This window comes from Felis catus, assembly GCF_018350175.1.
Source record: "Felis catus isolate Fca126 chromosome X unlocalized genomic scaffold, F.catus_Fca126_mat1.0 chrX_random_Un_scaffold_90, whole genome shotgun sequence".
NCBI lineage: Eukaryota > Metazoa > Chordata > Mammalia > Carnivora > Felidae > Felis > Felis catus.
Genome location: NW_025408533.1, coordinates 1 through 24,506, shown reverse-complemented (window position 1 = coordinate 24,506; position 24,506 = coordinate 1). Strand labels below are relative to the sequence as shown.

The window sequence follows — 24,506 nt, the reverse complement described above, 5'->3', positions numbered from 1 at the left end:
CTTGCAGAGATCACGACCATGCATGTAGAAACTCCGAGGGAACCCTCGTGAGGCTAGCACTCCTGTTTAGCGAGGTTCCAAGACACAAGCTACTCAGAGGGAGCTAACCACCCCCCACCCCGCCCCCAAACCCGTAGCCACTTGTGGCACCACCCCCTTGCTCATCGGAAACAAGGCCAGTAAGCCCCAAAATTCCTATTCTAGTGTTTCCGTGCTTATTTCCCTGGTACAAAAGGAGTCTTCTACTTCGGTAGGAAGCCACCCTACTGGTTGGTGATGCGGGGAGACCAGACTTCTGGCGGCGGGGCGCCTTTTCTGGAGAGCACTTGTGTGCCGAGAAGCTATAGAACGCGGGAATTCTACCTCTTGGAAACGATCTGAAGGAAGTAACTGTTCGCGCAAAGACTTCTGTTCAAGAATCCCATTGACTCACACGACCCATAATAGGGGCAAAGCTGAGAACGACCCGACTGCTCAACATTATGTAATAATACATTTGTGTGTCTCCTGGATAACAGTTTTTGAAGGGTTTTAGGGAGTGGGAAAGCTAGTACGTTCAACGGGGAAAAACAAAAACAAAACAAAACGAAACAAAAAGGATCCGGAGAAAAGTTAACGCTAAACTGGAAAATGGATACGTTATACGTTGCTATCCATTCAACGGGTAAATACAACTAGGAACGTATTCCAAAACGTCAGCAGTATTTACCGCTGAATATAGGACCTGATTTTCCTCTCCCTGAGTCGTCTTCGATAAGCTTGGGCTGCTGGACTACGATTCCCAGAACCTCCCTTCCAACACCAGAACAAAGGTAAGAAAATGTGGAGGCGCAGGAACTGAGAAGAAACTCGGACACAAAAGAGTAGCTCAGTTTCATGTTGTGCAGTGACAAACACGTAAGCGCCCGTCCCTCCGGGCGCAGGGAAGGAACTGAAGTGGGCCAAGAGCCACCGAGGCCCGGACCTGCAGAACGTTAGACCCCCGATAGTAAAGTGGCGAGGACGCCAAGTGTCAACGCCCCGTGCCTTGCCCAGTGAGGGCTACCAGGTTAGGCCTCGGCCCCCTTTCCCGGACCTAGGCGCCGCGGAGGCCGGGACCCCAAGGCGCGAATGTTTCGTATCACCAGGGGAAGCCGGTCCAAGAAGGAGTTGACGGAAACTCGGAAGCAGATGGGGTCTTCAGTAGTCCATCTCCTAGAAGTGAGGGAAGAGGGAAATCCGGTTAAAGGGGAGACCTGCTGTGGAGGTGCAGGGCACCAGCCCCTTCCCCCACACAACCCCCCACCCCCCCGCCTTCCACCTAACAGCGTGCGTCGGGGCCTCCACGACGGCACTGGAAGGCAGAGATGCGACCACGGCACCCGCCGCCACCGCCCACCCGTCCCGCGCATACTCTTGTTGGAGGACTCACACGGCCAGGGCGCTGCCCCTCACGCAAAGCTCCTTCTGAGCCAACCCTCGGTGGCGTTGGACGTGTGTAGTCAGGGCCCTGCGGGCCATCTCTGCCTCCAGGGGCGACCGGAAAGACACAGTGAGCCTGCTGGGAGGCACCCGGTTAAGGCACAACGGGCTCCTGGAGTTCCCATGGCCTGAAGCCTCCTGACCACTCAGAGGCCCGCCTCTACCCCCGGGACACTCGCGCTCCCTCCCGCCACCTCTGCCCACCCTGAGCCGCTTCCCCCACCCTGGGGGCCCGCCAGGCTGCCCACCCCCGCCCCCGTCCATCCCGTCCCCGGGCTGCCGCCCTGCTCCCCAGCCACCCCGCCACGGCCCCTGCCCAGACAGGCTCCACGGAAAGGATACAACTCCAGCAGTCCTGAGGAGGTCACCGCCGCCGCCGCCGGCGCTGCGTCTCCACCGGGGGCCAGGGCCCTCGGGGCCCGTTCGGCCAGGGGAGGGGCGCAGGCCCCCTCGACCACTGCTCCCTTGCTGCCAGGGCCACCCTCGCCATCGTGGCGGCTGCAGTTGCCCTGGCAACCGGGACCTCGGGGGCTAAGCTGGGGGTCGTGGCCGTCCGTGCCTCCGTCGGAGGCCTGTGGGCCTGCCCCCGCGTCCTCCGCGCCACCCTCGGGAGCCCGCGTGACCGCCGCGCCGTCCGCGCCGTCATCGTCAGGGGCCTGCGTGACCGCCACTTCCTCCGCGCCGTCGTCCGGGGCCGGAGAGGCCGCTTCGTCGTCCGGGGCCCTCGTGGCCGCCGCACCGGCCTCCTCAGAGCCCACCGCTACGCTGCGCCCACTGTCGGCCGACCGCTGAGACCCCTGGCAGGCCTCGCGAAGCCCGGCCCCTCGGCGCGCAAGGCTGTCGGGGATGGCCAGGGCGCCTGCGCAGACAGACCCCGCGGAGCTGGTTCCCACCGAGCCGGCAGAGCCTGGATCCGGTCGACGCTGACCCCGAGGAGATGGAGGCTGGTTCCGGACGCTGCGCCCCCCGACGCGTGACGTCACTGTCGGGCTCCTACGTCCCCGAGAGCATTCTGGTGAGGCCACTGGCACGTGACTGTTTCCGGCCCGGCCCGCCCCTCCCCCCAAGCCTGTGTCTGCGCAGGCGCCAGCCGGGCGCACTTGCCAGCAGCCAGCTGACCGCCGCCCGCCCGGTCCCGGGCATCGAGGCGTGGGCCGCGCTCAGGCGCTTCTGGGCAGCACCGTGCCTGTCCCTGTCTGTGGGCTCCCCGTACGGCTCGGGTCTGCGTGTCCCGGGGGCCCTGCGACCCGGGGGCCGGGGGGGGGGGGCCTACGCGGGATGCCGAGCAGGGGCCACTCCCAGGCCCTGCCTGTCCTCAGGGAGCACACCCCGCACGGCCCCTAGGGGAGCTGGAAGGGATGGGCCTGGCTCCCTCACCATTTGTCGGTCCCGGGCGCCGTCAGTCCCCTAGTGCCTGCCAGCCTGGGGGAGGGTACACCGCCGAGGGCGCGACCGGCCTCCGGCCGGGGGCTCCCGGGCTCCTGCCTCCCACTGCAATGGCTGTGGGCTTGGGCCGGGGGCCCAGGGGGGCCCACCTGGACTTGAGGGCAGCGGCTCGGGGGAGCACCGCCCCGGCGACAGCTCCCCGGTCGCTTTGCCCTCTGCTGCGGCAGCCCTGACGGGCTGTCCCCCCCTCCCCCCAGGAACAAAGTCTTTCGGCTCTCGGGGTGGGGGGGCTGGACGTGCCAGGGGCCCTCAACTGGGAGGTGACCCTGTGTCTGCAGGCCTGCTGGGTGCTGGCCTACTTCTGTGTCTGCAAGGGGGTCAAGTCAACAGGAAAGGTACAGCTGGAGGCCGGCGGGTCGGGGTGGGTGATGATGGCAGGGGTGGGGGCAGCATGGCCGGTGGGGAGAAGGGGTGTCTCCGCTAGGGGGGGGCAGGTGGACCCTGCCATGCGAGGTGACCGGGCCAGGGCCTGAGGCGGGGGCAGGTCCTTGAACCCAGCCCGGTGGATTTCCCACGCGTGCCTGGGTAGTGCTCCGCAACCTCCACACTCCAGCCCAGCCGACTTCCGTCCTGAGGGGACAGGCCCAGGCGACCCCCAGCTGAACTTGCCTGTGTCGGGCATCCCTGCCCCAGTTTCCCTCTCTTCCTCACTCACTACTTCCTCACTCTCTGCTTTGCGGCCAGCCTGGGGGGACCCGGCCCGTGGCCCTCCCTTGCCTACCTGTCCTGCTCTGCTGAGGGTGGGACGGAGGCAGAGGTCTTCGCGGTCACCTCGCTGTCGCCTCTGTCTCCGGCCGGCCCAGTCCACTCTGTCCTGCCCAGGACCCTGCCTCTGTGCAGAGAACCACAGGAGGCATGGGACCTGCCTCCAGGCCGATGTCCTGCTCCCCACCCGGGGAAGGTCCTGCCTCCGCCCTCCCTCTCTACAGCTGACCTGTCCTTGCGGGGGCGGCCGGTGGCCAGCTGAGCACCCCGCTTCCTTCGGGAGGAGCCCAGGCTCTGAGGAGTAGAAGGGGGGGCTGCAGGCTGGCCTCCCGCTTGACCTCGGAGCGGACCGTACCACAGTGGGGGGAGTGTGGCCCGCCTGCCCCCCTGCTGAGGCTGGGGACCCCTAAGTGGGGAGGCGGGGCCGCAGGGCCCCTTCTGAGCAGGTTACCCCCCCCCCGTCCCTCCCCCGCCCCAGATCGTGTACTTCACGGCTACCTTCCCCTGCGTGGTCCTCGTCGTGCTGTTGGTGCGGGGAGTGCTGCTGCCCGGCGCCCTGGATGGCATCATCTGCTCTCTCAAGCCTGACTTGTGGAAGCACTCACTGGGTCGTGAGTGCCGCACCACGTGGGGCGTAGAGATCACGCACACAAGGATGTCAAAGAATTGAAAACACCAAAGGTCATGTAAAGTCATTCTGAACCTTTTGGGGGAGAAATGCACACAAAAGAAGTGGGGACCACCCTCAATCCCACCACACAGACATACGAGGTGTTTACACTTCAGGCTACCGTGGCAGGATTTCCGTGCACATATACAGTAGCTTCCTAAGTTGGGATTTTAGTGATTTCCCTTTTGCACTGTGGTTTTTCCCTATGCGACCGCATCCCTGTTCTCCGTGGCCACTAACTACTTTAGCTCCAGTCGCCATCCCTTCCCTCCTTGCCTGCTACTGGCAGGCTTGCCCCCCGACGGGAGCCCCTTCGTGACCTTCCCAGACCGCCGATCTGATCCGCACCTGTGCTCAGTCGCCCCCTCCAAAGGCCGCTGTGGTGTGTCCACCGGTACCGGGGAAGGGGACGGGGTGCGGGGCCGTGTCCGTCTGGGCTGTGGCCCATCTCCCTCCACGAACCGCTGCGAGGTCGTGGAGCCCCACGTGCTGGGGACACTGAGCCCAAGGAAGAGGCAGGGCCCTCTGGACAACAGGCCGTGGTGCCTGGCGGCCTCCCACGAGGTCTGGGGAGGGGCTAGGGGTGTGGGGAGGGGGTGGAGCTGAGGTGGGACTGGTTTGCGTGGGTGCAGTGGGGTCACGCGTCACAGCGCGTGGCGACGATTGGTGAGGGAGCAGCCGCTGGAGAGGCAGCAGCTGCTGGAGAGGCGGCCGAGGGCGGGGTTTATAGACGTGCACGTGTTGAAAGATCCTTGTTTTCCGGCTGCAGGTTCCTCCTGCCCGTGCCCGGAGATGAGAGCTGCCTGCCCCGTAGGCAGTGACAAAGAACAGGGCAGACAGAGACAGTCCGAGGCTCAGGCTGAGGCGCTCTTTGGTGACACTGCTCATTGAAATGCTTCCACCAGCCACAGGCCGCTCTAGACACTGGCCACCTTCTTGCTGTGACACCTGCCTCCAGGACAAGGCAGCTGTGCCTTTACTTTCCTCACTTGTCCTGAGGACCTATTTGGAGACGCTCAGGTACAGATTCGTAACTATAGAGTCACGGCGTTCTCCACTGCTCAGTCTCTCTCTGCTGACACTGCTAATTCTCCCTCAGGCAAGGCTCTGTTCCTCCTCTCTCCGATTTAGAGACTCACCTCGTGCACCGGGGCGTCGCCCATTCCCCTCCTCAGCCACTCGGGTGCCTTGTACGTGGCCCCACTGTTGTGCTAAATAAGAGAGTCTTGGAGGGGAAGGCAAAGGGTAATGTACTTCATGTCCCCTCCCCACCTCAGGGAGACCTCTTCCCCTTTTTGTTTTCCTCCAGGACCCTTGTCAGGACTTCAGGGAAGCAAGCAGCAGCGTAATAAACTGGAAAAACACTTTGGGGAAGGATGATACAAGTGAGAGCCAACCACAAGGAGCTCTGAGAATTGTGGGTTCGGAACCTCAGGGAATGAGGCCTCTGATGACACGGGAGTATAGAATGGGCAGTGGGGCCGACCTAGCCAGCTGTCCCAGCGCTCTTCTGCACAGATCTGAATCAAGGCCGAGAAGCCACAAAGTCCTACTCTGCAGGTATTATACATGACTATGTATATGCTAGTATAAAACTAAAACAAAAGTTCTAACATGTTGACAGTAGTTAATGTCCTGAATAACAGGACATAATTTTTTTCTCCCGTCGCCTAACTTGTCTTCTTCAATTGCCTTCTAGTACTTGAGTATCTGAATGTCAGAATCTCTCCCCCTACCTGAGAACAAAGGCGAGAATAGGAGAAGGCGTAGATGCTTTAAAAATAAACCCAGACACAGAATAGTAGCAGTTACCATTTGATCACCAAAAAAAAAAAAAAAAAAAAAAAAATGTGGATCTGAAGCACCCAAGGGCCAGTATAGGCAAAAGATGCGGCCTCAGTAAGAAAACGGCAGCTGCTGCAGGAATCACTGTCATGTGGGGGGGACACAGAGTTGGGTCCAGCCACCTTTTCACTGCTGCGGCTTTGTGAAAAAGGGGGGCATGATGATCTGCATGGCCCGTATCACTAGGGAAAGCTGGCCAAGACAGGAGGTGATGGACATTTGGAGCTGGCCAGGGTCATCGGCAGTCAAGCGGCTACGAGGTAGGAAAAAATAAGTCAAGTTAGAGGGCCGGTGGGGCACATTCCCCGCTCCGCCCCTTCACACAGCAACGATCCTAGAGCACCACACTCCTTCCTTCGACTCACTCCTTTCCTGTTTCCCTTGTCTCCGTTACAGCTCCTCCGGAATTGACCTTGTCCCTGGTCACCTGCCACCACCCTCTCCCTGGACCGTTCTAGAACTAACACAGTCAGGATGCTGCCGTTCACATGGAGCTCCTCCCGAACTGGCTCCTGGAGCTCCTCGTTTGGAGTCAGGAACCTGTGGGCAATCTCCGCATCCATGGCCGAGGGGAAAGGTATAGTGAGGGTGCTGGTGGAGACTGGGTTAAGGCACCATCCACAGTACTAATTTTGCCTGTGCCTCAGGCCTCCTCTTCAGTGAGGCCTGCCTTCCCCACCCCAGGCTGACCCTCAGGCTGTCCACAACCTCCCACCCTATACAGCCAGGCCACCCCGGATAGCATTGTCCCTACCGCTTCAGTCCCATCAGGCGGTCCACCCCACTCCCCATCCTCTGTCAGCACGGGCCAAACCCTAGCCGATACCCTCCAGGTGCCCGGAGCTCCCTCCTGCTCCCCTTTCAACTCCACTTCCCCAAGTCTCCCCCCCACACCCCACCCCGCCGCGCGCCAGACCACCTCCAGCCCATCCCCCTGCCGTCCAGCCCGCTGGGACTCCTTGAATAGGATACAACTGAAGCAGTCGGTTACCAGGACCTCTAGCGCCAGGCGCGGCATCTCCACCAGGACCTGGTGTGTAGGGTGCCCGCTCCATTTGGAGAGCGCCACCAGAGGCGGCACCTACCTCTCCCACAATGCTGGTTCTTTCCGGATCGCTCAGGCCTCCGGGGTTGCTGGGATGGCCAGGGTCACAGGCACCACCCGAACCACCAGGGACTCTGGGGCCACTGACACCACGAGGTCCACCTGGCACACACTGGCCACCACCTGCTGCGCCCACCACCACGCCCACGGCACCCGTGCCTTCGTCTGCTGCCCTCACGGGGCCTCCACCAGCCACCTGAGACCCAACTTTGAATCCGCCCACCCTCTCAAGGCATCACTGAAGGACAAAGCGCTCTCTCACAATGCTTCACCCCTTTACTCCACAATGCAATTCCGGATGCCCAGAGCAACTGTCCACACGGACCACTGGTAATGCCTCCTGACCTGTGATTGGTTCCCACCAAGCAGTCCCTTCTGTAGCCAATCAGTTCTCACCTATGAAGCTCCACCCCTTAGAGTGCCACGACACCCTAGGGCGTCTGCCCAAATGGGCACCCGCGTCGATGCGTCTGCCTGAACCAGCCGTGCCACGAGCCTTCGACGGCCCGCCAGCTGCGATATCCAGGAAGCCTCTGCCTGACACTACTCCCCACACGGTGGTGCGGCTCATGGTCCCCACTGTCCATGCCCAAACAGACTGCCATGGCCCAACTCCTAAAGCCTCTGAGCACGTGACTGAGCTGTGTAGAACTCCGTGACTCTATAGTCACGAATCTGTACCTGAGCGTCTCCGAATAGGTCCTCAGGACAAGTGAGGAAAGTAAAGGCACAGCTGCCTTGTCCTGGAGGCAGGTGTCACAGCAAGAAGGTGGCCAGTGTCTAGAGCGGCCTGTGGCTGGTGGAAGCATTTCAATGAGCAGTGTCACCAAAGAGCGCCTCAGCCTGAGCCTCGGACTGTCTCTGTCTGCCCTGTTCTTTGTCACTGTCTACGGGGCAGGCAGCTCTCATCTCCGGGCACGGGCAGGAGGAACCTGCAGCCGGAAAACAAGGATCTTTCAACACATGCGTGTCTATAAACGAAGCACCGCATCGTTAGAATGAAAGATAAAAACCATATGATCATCTCCCTAGGTGCAGAAAACGCGTTTGACAAAATAGAACATATTTCCATGATAAAAATCCTCCACGAATGGGGGCAGAGAAAAGTTGTATAGCTCAATACCACAAAGCCCACATACGACAAAACCCACAGCTGACATCATACGCAACAGTGAGAGGTTGAAAGCTTTCCCTCTAGAATCAAGAACAAGGCAAGGCTGGTCAGAGACGTACCGGGTTAAATTTCAATCCTTGACGTTGAAATGTGTTGAGAATTGGTCCGTGGCTCAGAAAATGCTTTATCTTGGCGAACATACTTGTACTTGAAAACAATGTGTAGTGGACACACATGTGAAATTCAGATCTCCTGTTTAGTGTTCTAAAGACATCGGTCAAGGTAGGTGATACCACTGATCGTATGTTCTATGTCAGGGGACAACAAACTTTTCACATAAAAGAGGCCCCGGGCTGGATTTGGCCAGGAGGCGGTAGTTTGCCAATCCCTGCTCTATTTCTTTTAACAGAGTGTGTTGTCTCTCTCTCTCGCTTGCTGAGAGAGGATGTTAAAAACTCCAACCGTGATTTTGGACTTGTCCCTTTCACCTATTAATCTCAAAAATTCTTGCATCGCGCGTGTGTCTGCGTGCGTGCGTGTGTGTGTGTGTGCGTGTGTGTTAAGTTTATTTATTTTGAGAGAGGGGGAGAGAGAGAGCCAGTGGGGGAGGGGCAGAGACAGAGGGGGACAGAGGATCCAAAGCAGGCTCGGTGCCGACGGGCAGAGAGCCCGACGCTGGGCTGGAACTCACCAACGGTGACATCATGACCTGAGCCGAAGTCAGACGCTTACCGACTGAGTCACCCAGGCGCCCCGTGCATTTTGAAGGTGTGTCATTAGGCACAGACATATTTATGATCATTTTCTCTTCCAGATGGATTCATTGCTGCTGTTACTAGTATGAAACGCATCCCTTCATCTTTGGTAACACAGTTTTCCTCGAAGTCTGATTTCTCTAATATCGATATAACCACATCAGGCTTCTTTGCTCACTATTTATTCGTAAGTCCTTTTCCATCCTCTTACTTGTAACCTATTGGTGTCTTTGTATCTTGAATGTGGCTCACGTAGACAGCGTGTAGTTTGGTCACTTAAAGAAAGCACCCTTCTAACGATGTCTGCTTTTAAATTGGACTGCTTGGCAAATTCACATTTAATACGATTACCGATATGGTCGGATGTAAGTCTGCCATTTTGCTATTCAGTTTTTGTTTGTCCCCTCTCTTTTTTTGTTTTTGCTCAGCTTATTTGAGGCAAAATGCACGTATGGGAAGTTGCACACATTTAAGCGTACGGTTTCATGAGTTACGACAAAGGTGTCCACAGCCAAAGCCGAGATACAGAACATTCCCATCGCTCTCACAGTCGCCCTTGTGCCTCCGTGCAGACAATGTCCTCCTCTACAGTCTGCCCCCACACAGCAAATTCAGCTTAGATTTTGCCTTTTCTGGAATTTCCAGGAATCACACAGTATGTCCATCCTTCTTTGTTGCTGACCGGTATTCCATTGCGTGGATGTACCGTAACTTAGGCTTAACCACTCACCTGCTATTGGACGTTTGGCTTGTTTCCAAACTGCGGTTATCGTTAATCAAGTTGATACGAAGATTCACGTACAAGTCTTTGCACACACATATATTTTTAATTCCCTTGTGTAACTAGCAGAAGTGGGATTTCTGGGTCACATGGTAAGCGTAAGTGTGACTGTATAAGAAACGGAAGCACTGTTTTCCGATGTGATCATACCAATTTACAGTCCCACCAGTGACATGTGAACTTTCCATTGTGTCTGTATCCTCTTTTAGTCATCCTGTGTCTCCCGACTTTATTCCTCTTTTGCAAGTTCGAGCTGCCTATTCCAGGTTCTTTGCATTTGGATATACACTTTGGAATCAGCTTGTCCATTTCTGCGTTATCACGATTTTTACTGGGTTTGCAATGAATTTCTAGAATGGTGTGGTGGGAGTGTACATCTTAAGAATACAGGGCCTTGGGGCACCTGGGTGGCTCAGTCGATTAAGCGTCTGACTCTTGATTACGGCTCAGGTCATGATCTCACGGTTTGTGAGACCGGGCCCAGAGTCGGGGTGTGCACTGACAGCTCCGAGCCTGCTTGGGATATTCTCTCTCTCTCTCTCTCTCTCTCTCTCCCTCCCTCCCTCCCTCTCTCGCTCCCTCTCTCTCTCTCTGCCCCTCCCCTGCTCATGCTCTCTCTGTCTCTTCCAAAATAAATAAATAAACGCTAAAAGAAAAAAGAATACAGGATCTTCCGCTCCACGCATAGGATGCGTTTCTCCATTTTTGTAAGCTTTCTTTCACTTATCAATAGGTTTTAGTGTTCACCGTAAAGGTTTTGCACATATGTTATTACATGTGTCCCCAAATACTTCATGTTTGGGGATGCTATTATAAATGGTAGTGATTTTTTAAAATGTCACTCTTCTTTTTTTTGTACATCACTTAGGGGTTTCTACGTAAACAAGCATGTCATCTCTGAATAAAGATAATCCCTTTTCTTTTTTTGCAATCTGTGTCACTACTTTTATTCCTCTTTCTTGCCTAGTGCACTGCCTAGGATTTCCAGGACAGTGTTGAATGGAAGTGGTGAACATCCATACCTTGTTTCTCAAACTTTGCGGGCGAGGGAGCGGGGGCGGTGATTCTATCTTTCACCATTAAGTATCATGTTAGCTGTAGGATTTTTGTAGGTTCCCTTTATCAGATTAAGAACGTTTCCCTCTAGTCCTAGTTTTCCGAGAGTTTTTGTCACGAGTGGTTGTTGGATATTGTCTGATGCTTTTTTTCTGTGTCTGTTGAAATGATCACATGTTTTTTCTCCTTTATTTTCTTAATATGACAGATGACACTGATTGACTTTTTTGTTTTTAATGAAAACCAATTCTTGGGATAAACCCCACTTGGCCATGATGGTATCATCCTCTTTGTATGTTGCTGGGTTGAATTTGCTAATATCGAATCAAGTTCTTTTGTGTGTGTGACTTCCTGAAGGATATTGCCCTGTGGTTTTCTTTTCTTGCAATGTCTTCATCTGGTTTTGGGGTTGTGTAATGCTGGCCTCATAAGATGATTTGGGAAATGTTTCTCCTCCTTTGCTTCCTGAAAGCATTTGCGTAGGATTGGTGATAGTTCTCCTTTAAGTATTTGGAGGTAGCCACTAGTAAAGCCACGGGGGCCTGGAGTTTTCGGCTCCATTGCTTTCATAGATATTCGGGTCTTCTATTTCTTCTTGAGTCAGTTTTGGTAAGTTGTGTCATTCAAGGAATTTGTCCATTTCATCTAAATTGGGAAACTTACCCACAAATATTGTTCCTAATATTCCCTGGTTACACTTTATTTTTCAAAATCAGCTTTATTGGTATTTTTAGAAAAACATTTTTTTAACATGTATTTATTTTTGCGACAGAGAGAGACAGAGCATGAATGAACGGGGGAGGGTCAGAGAGAGGGAGACACAGAATCTGAAACAGGATCCAGGCTCTGAGCTGTCAGCACAGAGCCCGACGCGGGGCTCGAACTCACGGACCGCGAGATCATGACCTGAGCCGAAGTCGGTCGCTCAACCGACTGAGCCACCCAGGCGCCCCTGGTATGTTTTTTGTTTGTTTGTTTGTTTGTTTGTTTGTTTTAAAGAAGCTTTCAGGGACACCTGGGTGGCTCAGTCGGTTGAGCGTCCGACTTTGGCTCAGGTCACGATCTGGCAGTTGGTGAGTTCAGGCCCCACATGGGGCTCGCTGCTGTCAGCGCAGTTCACTTCAGATCCTCTGTCCCCCTCTCCCTGCCCCTCCCCCACATGCACTCTCTCAAAAATGAATAAAACCTTTAAAAAGTGGGGGAGAGGGCGCCTGAGTGGCTCAGTCGGTTAAAGGTCTGACTTCGGCTCAGGTCATGATCTCACGGTCCGTCCGTCGGTTCGAGCCCCGCATCGGACTCTGTGCTGCCGGCTCAGAGCCTGGAGCCTGGAGCCTGTTGCGGATTCTGTGTCCCCCCTCTCTCTTTGCTCCTCCCCCACTCGCTCCCTGTCTCTCTCTGTGTCAAAAATAAACATTAAAACAGAAAAGAAAGAAAGGAAAAAAAGGCTTTCCGCTTCATGGATTTTCCTCTATTGTTTGTCCATTTAACGTTTTATTCATATCTCCTCTTAGCTTCATTATTTCTTTCCTACTGTGTATTTAGGTTTTGATTTTATGTCTTCTTCACAAAGTGACCCCTCTATCGTTAGCAAACGTCCTCCACCCCATCGTATTCCTTGTCCTGAAGTCTGTTCTGCCTGCTCTTAATATAGCTACTCAAACTTTCTTATTAGAAGACTTGCATGGTGTATCTTTGCCCATCTTTTTACTTTTACCGTATCTGTGTCTTCATAGAGCACATTTCTTACGCGTAGCATATAGTTTTGCTTTGCCTTTTTATCCAGTCTGGCAATCTCCGTGTTTTAGTTGCCACGTTTAGACCATTTAGAATAAATGTAACGAGGGGTATCGTTGAGTTTCCATCTACCATCCTGCTATTTATTTTCTGTTTGCCCCATGTGTTCTGCGTTCCCCTCTCTGTCTTTTCGCGACTCCTTTCAGATTGAGTAATTTCTAGAAATTCACTTTATCTCCGCCAGAGAAGTGTACATATTAACCCTAGGGTTCTAGGGATCCTAATATGTGTTTTACCTCATTATAGACCACCTTCAAGTAATTTCAAATCACTTCGCACGTAACGTAAGAACATTACAGCAGTACCCTTCCAACCACCCACTGGTGTCCTTTGTGCTGTTGTTGTCATACCTTTTATTTCTATAGCAGTTACACACCCCACGCCGTGTTGTCAATAATTTTGCTTTAGATGGTTTGCGACGATTGAGAGACATTTTGAAGGGAGAAAAAAATGTTTACATTTACCCACATACTTTCCAGTTCTGGAACCCGCTTCATTACTTCATGTAGGTCCAAGTTCCCACGTGCTATCATCCTTGCTTGTGGAGAACAGCCTTTAACATTTGTTGTAGTGCAGGTTTTCCGCTGACAACGAGTTAATCTCAGCTTTTATATGTCTGAAAAAGTCTTTATTTTGCTTCCTTTTTTCATGGAGGTAAAATCGAGATAACATAAAATAAACCATCTGAGAGTGAACAGTCGAGTGGCATTTAGCACATTCCCATGTAAAAGGGTTGCCGAGCAGGGCTGGCACAATGAAGAGAGCAGCTGGGGAAATCGGACAAGCTAGCCTTGGATAGGAGGGCAGGGCTCTCTTCCACCGAGGCAGGGGATAGGCAAGGGCGTTTGCTGCTGTGGGCCAGTCCGAAGATGTGATATGGGGCACGGAGCTGACAGACTTCTTGCCCGATGGTCAGAGAGGAGAGGAGAGGAGAGGAGAGGAGAGGAGAGGAGAGGAGGGAGAGCGTATCACAGAGGGCCTGGTAGGTCGCCGGGGGGACTTTGGCTTTGACGCTGAGTGAGATGGGAGGCACTGAAAGGTTCAGAGCGGGAGGAGGAGGGACCTGACTAGTGTCCTATCACTGCTCCTGAGTTGGGGCTCTGCTGGGTTGGTGAGGGTGAAATAAGGGGACCACTGCAGGTAATTACGAGGTCTAGGGTCCTTATTCAGGTAGAAGCTTCTGAGGGACCGACTTTGATATCCTTGCAGGAGGTGCATGCACCGTGGCTTCAAGGTCTGTGCACCTTGTCTTGGTGTGGGGTTACCGATTCCATTCTACTGGCCTCGACCTTACCGCTGGCCTCCTGAACCTAGCCTCACTCCCCCAATTCTGAGTCTTATTTTCTTAAGCTTGAAACCTGTCTCTTTTTCTTGTTGTTGTTGTTGTCTCTGGACCTTCCCTCACCCCTGCTGCCTTGTGCAAATTGGAACTCCACACTTGGATCCTCATCTGACTCTGAGTTGGACTCTACAGGTGCAGGTTTCTGCGCATGGTTCCGGGCAGCTGGGGAATGAGACCCGAGTGTCGCTGTTCCTTCTGGAAGGGCTGGCCGACGCAGAGGAGTTGAGGCCCTTGCTCTTTGTGATCTTTCTGCTGGTCCACAGCGTGGCTGGGCATTGCCAGCCTTACTGTGATGGACTCCCGACTCCACACTCCCATGTACGACTTCTTAGTCAACCTCTCACTGCTGGACACTGCCTATATCTCCAGCACGGGGCCTCAGGTGCTGGAACACCTGCTGGCAGCAGTGCGGACCGTGCCCTATCGTGCTTGTCTTCCCCAGATCTTCTTTCTCCACTTCCTGGCTCCCTGGGAGTGCTTCCTGCTCACAGCCATGGCCTGTGACCGCTATGCAGCCATCGGCCGGCCACCGCACCACCTAGTCCTCTTGGGCCGTCGGACGGACCCGGGCAGGAATGGCTTCCACCTCCCGCCTGCTTGCCTTGGCCGATGCGTTCGCCCACACCGTCCTTGCAGCTCCACTGAGGTTCTGCGGGCCTCGCCTCATCACCCACTTCTCCTGTGGCCTCCCTCCACTGACCAGACTCTCTTGCTCAAGCACGTGGGCCAGCGAGCTTGCCCTGTTCGTCTTCAGTTTCGTGGTGGCTCTTGCACCCCGTGCCCCGGTTGCGATCTCCTGTGTACGTGTTGTGGCTGCGATTCTCAGGATTCACTCCGCTGACGGCCGAAGAAAAGCCTTTTCCACCTGTGGTGCTCACACCACCGTGGTCTGCATTTTCTACATCGCTCCAGTCCTCTGCTACATCCTCCCCAGCTCTGCGTGCTCTGGCTTGCGGGACCGGGCGCTCCCTGTGCTGTACGTGGTCCTCACCCCCATGCTCAACCCCGTCATCTACAGCATGCGAAACAAGGAGGTGAAGAGGGCTTTGTTCAAGGCCCTCGGGAAAGAAAGTGCCTCCTAGGCACTGGTCACATCAAATCAACGAGGAGTGTCCCCGGCTCAGGAGTTTCTCACATCCGAATGTGCTCCCAGTGCTAGGTGCCTGTCAGTCTCCACCTGCTCCACACCCCACCCTCGTCGCACACTGGATGCCATATGGATCCCTCCCTGTACAATGTATTACACGAAGGCACCAATTTTGCTGTGGACCAGAGCCAGGCTGTGACGTTTGCATTGGACATGGCAAGGGGCATGGCCCTCGTACACACTCTAGAGCCCCTCATCCCACGACACGCGCTCAGCAGCCGTAGTGTAATGATTGATGAGGACATGACTGCCCGAACCAGCACGGCCGACGTCAGGTTCTCCTTCCAATGCCCTGGGCGCAGGTATGCACCTGCCTGGGTGGCCCCTGAAGCTCTGCAGAAGAAGCCTGAAGACACAAACAGACGCTGAGCAGACACGGGGAGTTTTGCAGTGCTTCTGTGGGAACTGGTGACACGGGAGGTACCCTTTGCTGACCTCTCCAACACGGAGATTGGAATGAAGGTGGCACTGGAAGGCCTTCGGCCTACCATCCCACCAGGCATTTCCCCCCATGTGTGTAAGCTCATGAAGATCTTCTCCAGGGTGGGGCTGGCACATGCCAGTGCTTTGGGGGTGAATCCAATCACACAGGAGTTTGAAATGTCATGCACGTGATCCATTTGGTGAATCCTATTTTGGGTGCCAGGTTTCCCCCCATTTTCAGCAACGATCAAATATTTCTGTTGCTCTTTTTTTCCCCCCCCTCTTTCTAAAACACTGCTTTCTATTTATGGAAGTAAAACATGGTCATTGCATAGGTTGTGCAGTTACAGAAACTTACAAAGTGACCAAAAAAGAAAAAAATGCCCTCTATAACCTCACCACCGCGAGAGAACCTCACTGTAAACATTTTGATGGTTTATTTCAGGTTTCTTCTTGCACTACAAATGTATGTGCACGGGCGCCTGGGTGGCTCAGCCGGTTGAGCGTCCGACTTCGGCTCAGGTCCTGATCTTGCGGTTCGTGAGTTCGGGTCCCACGTCGGGCTCTGGTGCTGACAGCTCAGAGCCTGGAGCCTTGCTTTGGATTCTGTGTCCCCCTCTCTCTCCGCCCCACCCCTGCTGTGCTCTGTCTCTCTGTCTCTCTGTCTCTCTCTGTCTTTCAAAAAAAATGAATATACTTAAAAAATTTTTAAAAAACCAAATGTACGTGCATACACATATAAAGTAGGCAAGCAAAACTGGAATCATAGTGCACTTACAGCTCCGAACGCTTAGATATTTAAATTTTTTTCCACTATAATGTATGCGTGTTATAAAATCATTCATGCCTTACACAAAGGTGTGTTGTTAGAAAGTAAACATTTCCCATAAACTCAGTGTCTGCAGTAACCATTATGACCAGTTTTACGTGCGTCCTCCCAGACTTTTTCCTAGGATATATTCATCTGCGTTTATAACGGTTTTTCTTTTGCTTGTTTGCATACATAGGATCATACCGATCAAGTAGGCAGTTGGTTAGACATGAGCCAGAGGCAAAGGCGGTGTTAAATAGGTGACACGTTAGAAGCCTGAGGGCACAATGTCCTGACTTTGTGGCTGTTAACATCCTGGTCCTATGGCTTCCAACACCCCCAGGTTGACAGACCAAGGGCCACAGGTGCAGAACAGGGGCTCTCCTCTTCAACCTTGGCCTCAGGGTAACCTACAGCTTCATTATACTAGATTTACCTCGTTTTGTTTTCAACTCTCCCCGCCCAAGGGAAGATGGCCATGGACTCTTCTGGCCAGAACCTTGTGGGCGGGGCCAGAAAAACTCCCCCTCCCAACCGGTAGGAGGAGTTGCCCACATGATGGGAAGCACCCTCAGTGGGAGACCCCCCTAGCTGTGACCCATCCGGAACCTATGCAAACATACAGAGAAAAGACACCCCAAACCCCAGACACCTCTGGGCCTGTCCGCTCTGCCACCTGGAGAGTGCACTGTCCTTAATAAACTGCTTTGTGCTTGCTACTTTCCTTCTGGCTGTCCTTATTTGAGCGCAGATCCTCATGGAAACGTTCCGTGGGGGATCCAAGAGTGGAGGCTTCCATTCACGCTATGTAGACGCTCCCACTGGTAAACAATACCCTGTACCAAATTGGCTGTTTATAATCCTTATTCCAGGAATCCCATGGTCCTGTCATTTGTACAATCTTCTACTGGGCTGTTTGTGTCTTTTATGGATTTATTTGCTAAGGGTCACTTGTGTTTTGAAGATACTCACTTTAGTTTGCCCTTTGGGTTACTAATGTCTTCCTAACTTGTCTTTCCATTTTGTTTATGATGTTTTCTTCCCTAACAGAGCTTAACACCTTTGTGTAATTAGACACTGGTGTTGGTTTATTTGTGGTTGTGGCTGTTTGCTTCTGGATTTCGCACCCTGCTTTGTTTACTGTTTGACTTAGGAATAAGGTCAAGACCGGCTTTCTTTTTCTTCTGACTCGAGTAACCCAAATAATTTCACCATTGCTCTTTACGTACTCTTTCAAGTTGGGTTTGACTCTGGCTTCTGGCTCTTCATTTTACATCTCTTTCTCCAGGCACAGCTCTGGCTTGGTCCCTTAGAACACTGCTTGTGTCCTGGCTGAGAAACCTTACCCTCCCATGAGGACATGGGACTTGTGCTCGACTTTGGACATCAACTTTGCAGCCACCCATCTGGGCCTTTCTCCCCATATCCTTCACTCTCCTACATAGTAGAATAATGCTCCCTCAGCCGCTAACCAGGTAATATGCCGTAATTACAGAAACCTGGATCAGTAGGTCATGGGGGAATGTACAGTTCCTACAAGATCGTGAACTCAATAACCTGAAAACTCCATCACCACTGAAACTAGGGTTGTGTGTATTTAAACATATATAGAAATATATTTCAATTTCTTTTATTTCTTTTGAGAGAGCGCGCACACATGCACGTGAGCGGGGGTTGGGGAAGCAGAAAGAGAGAGAGAGAGAGAGAGAGAGCGAGAGAGAGAGAGAATCTCAAGATGGCTCCATGCTCAGCACAGGGCCCTATGCAGGGCTCGATGCCAAGAACTGTGAGATCATGACCTGAGCCAAAATCAAGAGTCAGACGCTTCACCAACTGAGCCACCCAGGTGCCCCTGTACAATCTTTTTAAACAAAATATTCATGGTAGTATTATTTATAATAGGTTTTTCTTAACGAAAGAAGAAAACCCCAAATGCTCCGGTATCCCCAGTGCAACAGTCCTCTAATGCACTGATGCCCTAGCCTCTCTCTCTTTCATCTCGTTCTTGTCCTCATGTTTCTCCCTGCGCCCTTCGAAGGGCAATCCAAGCTGAGCCAATCAAATCTCTCTGTCGGTCGGTCTGTCTGTCCTCCTCTGTCTCTGTCTGTCCCTTCTCCCACACCAATCCCAACTTTCTCTACTGTAACCTTCGGGCCGTTTCCTCAGAGAGGCCATCCCAGATCACCTAGCCCAAATTTGCTGGAGAAACAAATGTGCAAGAAGAAATGAAGATGCAGGTTTAGACCCTGGTGAAGGCGACATTTCAATTCAGCGGAGACATATGGATTAGTCAATAAATGACATTGAGACACCTGAGGAACCTTGGGGGGAAGGGGACAAAATTAGACCAATGTCATCTTTCACACCACAATAAATTCCTTGTGTGTTAACATTTCAAAGTACTAGAAGATGGCACGAGGGACAAATTTTATAATTTTACAGTGGGGATGGCTTTCCCTTGGACATAAACTACAAAGATCATAATGACAAAAATGTACCACTTGCATACATTAAAAAAAAAAAAAGAGGTTAGAGAGGGAGGGAGCCAAAACATAAGAGATTCTTAAAAACTGAGAACAAACTGAGGGTTGATGGGGGGGAGGGTGGGTGATGGGTATTGAGGAGGGCCCCTGTCGGGATGAGCACTGGGTGTTGTATGGAAACCAATTTGACAATAAACTTCATATTTAAATACAAGAAAAAGTTAAAAACCCTCCAGTACAGAATAGAACTATAAACAAGAATTCAGTGAAGCAATGAGGAAGGAAAGTATTTTCAATTACTTTGGCCAAGATTTGGTATCTTTGTATATAAAGAGCATTCACCAATCAATAAGTAAAATATGACTATTCCAATTGAAAAATTAATCAACGAGGGCCGCCTGGGTGGCTCAGTCAGGTAAGCACCTGAGTCGGTTTCGGCTCAGGTCATGATCTCACGGTTGGTGGGTTCAAGCACTGCGTCGGGCTCTGCACTCACAGCGCAGGAACTGCTTGGGTTCTCTCTCTCTCTCTGCCTTCTCCCCTTGCTCTGACACTGTAGCTGAAAATACACTCAGATGCGGAAAAATAGTTTTATTTTCTGCTGTAAGAACGCCCCTCCTCCAGCAATGGGGAAAAACAAGGCCCAAAGTCCAATACGAACAATTAGACCCCCGTAATAAAGCGGCAACCAGCATCGGAATGGACGCCCTAGGGAAGGAAGGGACGCTAGGTTACAATTAGCCCCTTTTGCCTGGCTCCGGCAATGTGAAAAACGGGGGCACGAAGCGCTGCATGGTCCAAACCAACAGGGAAAGCTGGTCAAGACAGGAGGCGATGGAAACCTGGAGTTGGCCAGGGTCTTCGGCAGTCAGTCGTCTAAAAGTGAGGGAAAAAGAAAATCCAAATGAAATGTCATCACTCTTGCCCCTATCTCTCTGCCCCCCCTCAGGTGGCCGCAGGCTCAGGGTGCCACACCTACCTCTTTGGACCTAACCTTTGGTGTCTCCAATTCACTATTAGAACGGCCCTCAGGAGATAGGCCCTAGCGACCTGACACCACCCCCCACGAGGGACCCGTTTGGAACTAACATAATTAGGACGTTGCCGAGTACCGTGAACTCCTTCCGAACTGCCCCGACCTGGGGCTGGCCCTGTGTTGCCAGACACTGGTGGGCCACCTGTGCCTCCGTGGGTGACGGGAAAGGCATGGTGACGTAGCTGGTAGCCATTCGGTTAAGGCATCATCGAAAACCGATCGCGTCGGTGCCTCAGGCGTCCTGACCACTCCGAGGCCTGCTTTCCCCACGGCCACTCTCCCCCCTCTCCATCCTCTCCGGTCCGCTCCCCTCCTTGCTGGTCCATCAGGAGGCCGCCTCTCCCCGCCACCCCTCCCGGCCACCCCTGGCCCATCCGCCCCCCGGGCCGGTCCCTCCGGTGCCCCGGTCCCCCCCTCCCCTCCTTGCCCTGGACCCCCAGGCTGAACCCCCTCCCCTCCGCTCCCCGCCCCGTCGCCTCCTCTAGGCCCATCGCCCCGGCCACCCGCCACTCGGCCAAGAGGATACAACTGCAGCGGCTGGCTCCCCGGCCCTCCGGCTGTGGGCCCGCTGTGCCCACGGGGTCCCGGCAAAGGGTGTCCGCCAAGCCCTGGCACGGCAGCTGCGCCCGGGACGGGAGCACATGGCGCCTGCGCGACCCGCGGGGCCGCACCGGCCGCGGCACACTCCTCTCCCTCACCACCTCCACCGCCGGGGCCCTCGTGGCCTCCGGGGCCATCTGGGACACCGGGGTCTCCCGGGCCACGCTGACCCTCGGGACCGCCGGCCCCACCGCCTGCGCCTCGATCTGTGGCCTCCATGGTTCCCCCGGCCTGGACTTCGGCTGAACCGCCGAGGGAACGAACGAACGAACGAACGAACGAACGCACGAACTAACGAGGCTCCCTCGGGAAGCGGGTGACGTCACCTGCGCTCCCCGCGCACCTGCGCAAACCGGCCGGAGGCTAATGCCCAGAATCCCCTCCTGTAGGCCACTGGCACGTGACTGTTTCCGGCCCGGCCCGCCCCTCCCCCCAAGCGTGTGTTCTGCGCAGGCGCCAGCAGCGGCGCACGTGCCAGCAGCCAGCTGACCGCCGCCCGCCGGGTCCCGGGCATCGAGGCGTGGGCCGTGCTCAGGCGCTTCTGGACAGCACCGTGCCTGTCCCTGTCTGTGGGCTCCCCGTACGGCTCGGGTCTGCGTGTGCCTGGACCCGTCCCCGGGGGCCGGGGGGGGGGGAGGGGGCGACGCGGGATGCCGAGCAGGGGCCACTCCCAGGCCCTGCCTGTCCTCCTCAGGGAGCACCGAGCGCCCGCACGGCCCCTAGGGGAGCTGGAAGGAAGGGACGGGCCTGGCTCCCTCACCATTTGTAGGTCCCAGGCGCCGTCAGTCCCCTAGTGCCTGCCAGCCTGGGGGAGGGTACACACCGCCGAGGGCGCGACCGGCCTCCGGCCGGGGGCTCCCGGGCTCCCGCCTCCCACACCGCAATGGCTGCGGGCTTGGGCCGGGGGCCCGGGGGCCCAGGGGCCCAGGGGGACCCAGCTGGACCCGAGGGCAGCGGCACGGGGGAGTACCTACGCCCCGGCGACAGCTCCCCGGTCGCTTTGCCCTCTGCTGTGGCAGCCCTGACGGGCTGTCCCTCCCCCAGGAACAAAGTCTTGCGGCTCTCGCGGGGCGGGGGGGGGGGGGGGGCCCTGGGACGTGCCAGGGGCCCTCAACTGGGAGGTGACCCTGTGTCTGCCGGCCTGCTGGGTGGTCTGGCCTACTTCTGTGTCTGCAAGGGGGGTCAAGTCAACAGGAAAGGTACAGCTGGAGGCCGGCGGGTCGGGGTGGGTGATGATGGCAGGGGTGGGGACAGCATGGCCGGTGGGGAGAAGGGGTGTCTCCGCGGAGGGGGGGGGGCAGGGGCACCACGCCTTGCGAGGTGACCGGGCCAGGGCCTGAGGCGGGGGCAGGTCCTTGAACCCAGCCCGGTGGATTTCCCACGCGTGCCTGGGTAGTCCTCCGCAACTTCCACACTCCAGCCCAGCTGCCTTCCGTCCTGAGGGGACAGGCCCAGGCGACCGCCAGCTGAACTTGCCTGTGTCGGGCAACCCCGCCCCAGTTTCCCTCTCTTCCTCACTCACTACTTCCTCACTCTCTGCTTTGCGGCCAGCCTGGGGGGACCCGGCCCGTGGCCCTCCCTTGCCTACCTGTCCTGCTCTGCTGAGGGTGGGACGGAGGCAGAGGTCTTCGCGGTCACCTCGCTGTCGCCTCTGTCTCCGGCCGGCCCAGTCCACTCCGTCCTGCCCAGGACCCTGCCTCTGTGCAGAGAACCACAGGAGGCATGGGACCTGCCTCCAAGTCATGTCCTGCTCCCCAGCCGGGGAAGGTCCTGCCTCCGCCCTCCCTCTCTACAGCTGACCTATACTTGCTGGGGCGGCCGATGGCCAGCTGAGCACCCCACTTCCTTCAGGAGGAGCCCAGGCTCTGAGGAGTAGAAGGGGGGGCTGCAGGCTGGCCTCCCGCTTGACCTCGGAGTGGACCGTACCACAGTGGGGGGAGTGTGGCCCGCCTGTCCCCCTGCTGAGGCTGGGGGCCCCTAAGTGGCGAGGCGGGGCCGCAGGGCCCCTTCTGAGCAGGTCCCCCCTCCGTCCCCCCCCCGCCCCAGATCGTGTACTTTACGGCTACCTTCCCCTGCATGGTCCTTATCGTGCTGTTGGTGCGGGGGGTGTTGCTATCCGGCGCCCTGGATGGCATCATCTACTATGTCAAGCTTGACTGGTCGAAGCTGGGGTCCCCTCAGGTGAGGGGGCGGTGGGCTGGACGGGACGAGGGGCGGGCCAGGCCGGCAGGGCCCCTCACCTCCTCCCCGCCCTGGTCTATCTCCAGGTGTGGATAGATGCCGGGACCCAGATTTTCTTTTCTTTCGCCATCGGCCTGGGCGCCCTCACGGCGCTGGGCAGCTACAACCGCTTCAACAACAACTGCTACAAGTAGGTGCCGCAAGGCTGCCCCACCGCCCCCGCCACGCATCCTCGGGCAGCAGGCGGCCTGACCAGTCCCCGCGGCCCCTCTGCCCCCAGGGACGCCATCATCCTGGCCCTCATCTACAGCGGGACCAGCTTTTTCGCTGGCTTCGTGGTCTTCTCCATCCTGGGCTTCATGGCCGCAGAGCAGGGCGTGCACATCTCCAAGGTGGCGGAATCAGGTGAGGACCCCGACCTCTCCGCCCGGCCTTCCGTCCTAACAGACCCCATCCGCGAACACACGTGCACACAGACGTTCTGGGAAACGAGAGACAGATTCACTTCGCTTGTCCCGTCACTCGGGGCCGAGGGAGGCCTGGCCGAGCAACTGCGAGGCACAGCTGTTCCCGTTGGCCCCGAGCCGGAGCCTCGCGGGCCGGGCCACGGGGGGCCTCGAGCTCTCGTCCGTCCATCCGTGCATCCCTCCCCGGGGCCCTGGGCTGAGCCCCTCACATTCGGCCGAGTGTTGCAGAGGGAGAGGAGGGGCTTTCCGGGGTGAACGGTGACCGGTGACCACAAGGGCAGCCGGCCGGCAAGACCCGGAGCCTGAGCCAGACACCCCGCTCTCGCGGGCTCAGGCCCCCCCGGCAACACCTTGACTCAAGGGGAAAGGCCCCCAGCCACCGCACGCCCCGCCCCGGCGTCATGCTTCAGTTTGGAAGCTCAGGGAAGGGGAGGGGAGAAGGGGAGGGCGGCGGGCAGTGACGAGGCCGGACGGAACGGAACGCGGGCGCGGGACACAGGTGTCGAGACCCTGCCGCTTCCCCCTTCAGGGCCCGGCCTGGCCTTCATCGCCTCCCCCCTGGCCGTCACGCTAATGCCTGTGGCCCCCCTCTGGGCTGCCCTGTTTTTCTTCATGCTGTTGCTGCTCGGCCTGGACAGCCAGGTTTGCAGGGGGGGCGGGGGGGGACAGGACGGAGGGTGCCGGGAGGGTGGGGGAGGCCCTGGGGCGAGGGGGGACGGCTGGCAGGTGGCCGCAAGGGCGTGGCCTGAGCGCCCGGCCACAGTTTGTAGGTGTGGAAGGCTTCATCACCGGCCTGCTCGACCTCCTCCCGGCCTCCTACTACTTCCGTTTCCAAAGGGAGATCTCCGTGGCCCTCTGCTGCGCCCTCTGCTTTGTCATCGACCTCTCCATGGTGACTGATGTGAGTGGGGGCGGGGTGGGGGCCGCCCCAGGCCTCCCGCTGCCTGCCACCTTCCCTGACCCGGCTCCGTCCCCAGGGCGGGATGTACGTCTTCCAGCTGTTTGACTACTACTCGGCCAGCCCAGCAGCACGACCCTGCTGTGGCAGGCCTTCTGGGAGTGCGTGGTGGTCGCCTGGGTGTACGGTAGGTCCGGGCCCCGGGGCGAGCTGGGGGTGCGGGCCGGAGCAGGGGTGGTGGGGCGTCCGGCTCCAGCCCTCCCGCCTCGCTCGCCCCAGGAGCCGACCGCTTCATGGACGACGTCGCCTGCATGATCGGGTACCGCCCTTGCCCCTGGATGAAATGGTGCTGGTCCTTCTTCACCCCGCTGGTCTGCATGGTAAGG

The 24,506-nt window shown here is 56.2% G+C and overlaps 5 protein-coding genes and 1 pseudogene across 5 annotated transcripts; 3 read left to right on the top strand and 3 right to left on the bottom strand.

The window, feature by feature from the left end:
• Nucleotides 1-861: 861 nt before the first annotated feature.
• On the bottom strand, nt 862-2,841 carry LOC123383689 (collagen alpha-1(I) chain-like). The gene is made up of 4 exons (XM_045051687.1): nt 2,790-2,841; nt 1,804-2,575; nt 1,412-1,537; nt 862-1,194 (listed from the first exon to the last, which is right to left on the bottom strand). Exons 1-4 carry the CDS (start codon nt 2,839-2,841, stop codon nt 1,050-1,052), a joined length of 1,095 nt encoding a protein of 364 aa, XP_044907622.1. The 3' UTR covers nt 862-1,049.
• Nucleotides 2,842-6,100: 3,259 nt separating this feature from the next.
• Nucleotides 6,101-7,236, bottom strand: LOC123383694 (EKC/KEOPS complex subunit LAGE3-like). The gene is made up of 3 exons (XM_045051692.1): nt 7,100-7,236; nt 6,593-6,718; nt 6,101-6,380 (listed from the first exon to the last, which is right to left on the bottom strand). The coding sequence occupies exons 1-3, from the start codon at nt 7,180-7,182 to the stop codon at nt 6,254-6,256; spliced, it is 336 nt and encodes a 111-aa protein (XP_044907627.1). The 5' UTR covers nt 7,183-7,236; the 3' UTR covers nt 6,101-6,253.
• A 651-nt stretch (nt 7,237-7,887) lies between these two features.
• On the top strand, nt 7,888-15,840 carry LOC123383692 (olfactory receptor 3A3-like). Its single transcript, XM_045051690.1, is given in 4 exon segments — nt 7,888-8,628; nt 9,161-9,288; nt 14,207-14,633; nt 14,635-15,840. Coding segments are annotated over 2 exon segments (789 nt in total). The 5' UTR covers nt 7,888-8,628; nt 9,161-9,288; nt 14,207-14,366; the 3' UTR covers nt 15,157-15,840.
• On the top strand, nt 15,170-15,840 carry LOC123383688 (annotated as a pseudogene).
• A 3,674-nt stretch (nt 15,841-19,514) lies between these two features.
• LOC123383693 (cancer/testis antigen 1-like) lies at nt 19,515-20,797 on the bottom strand. Its single transcript, XM_045051691.1, has 3 exons — nt 20,501-20,797; nt 20,028-20,156; nt 19,515-19,814 (listed from the first exon to the last, which is right to left on the bottom strand). The coding sequence occupies exons 1-3, from the start codon at nt 20,791-20,793 to the stop codon at nt 19,676-19,678; spliced, it is 561 nt and encodes a 186-aa protein (XP_044907626.1). The 5' UTR covers nt 20,794-20,797; the 3' UTR covers nt 19,515-19,675.
• Nucleotides 20,798-21,898: 1,101 nt separating this feature from the next.
• LOC123383698 (sodium- and chloride-dependent creatine transporter 1-like) lies at nt 21,899-24,500 on the top strand (the record flags this gene model as incomplete). The annotated part of the gene is given in 8 exon segments (XM_045051697.1): nt 21,899-22,755; nt 22,842-22,945; nt 23,036-23,160; nt 23,752-23,864; nt 23,986-24,123; nt 24,200-24,244; nt 24,247-24,307; nt 24,400-24,500. Coding segments are annotated over 8 exon segments (792 nt in total), but the record flags the coding sequence as incomplete, so codon positions are not given.
• Between the last annotated feature and the right edge of the window lie 6 nt (nt 24,501-24,506).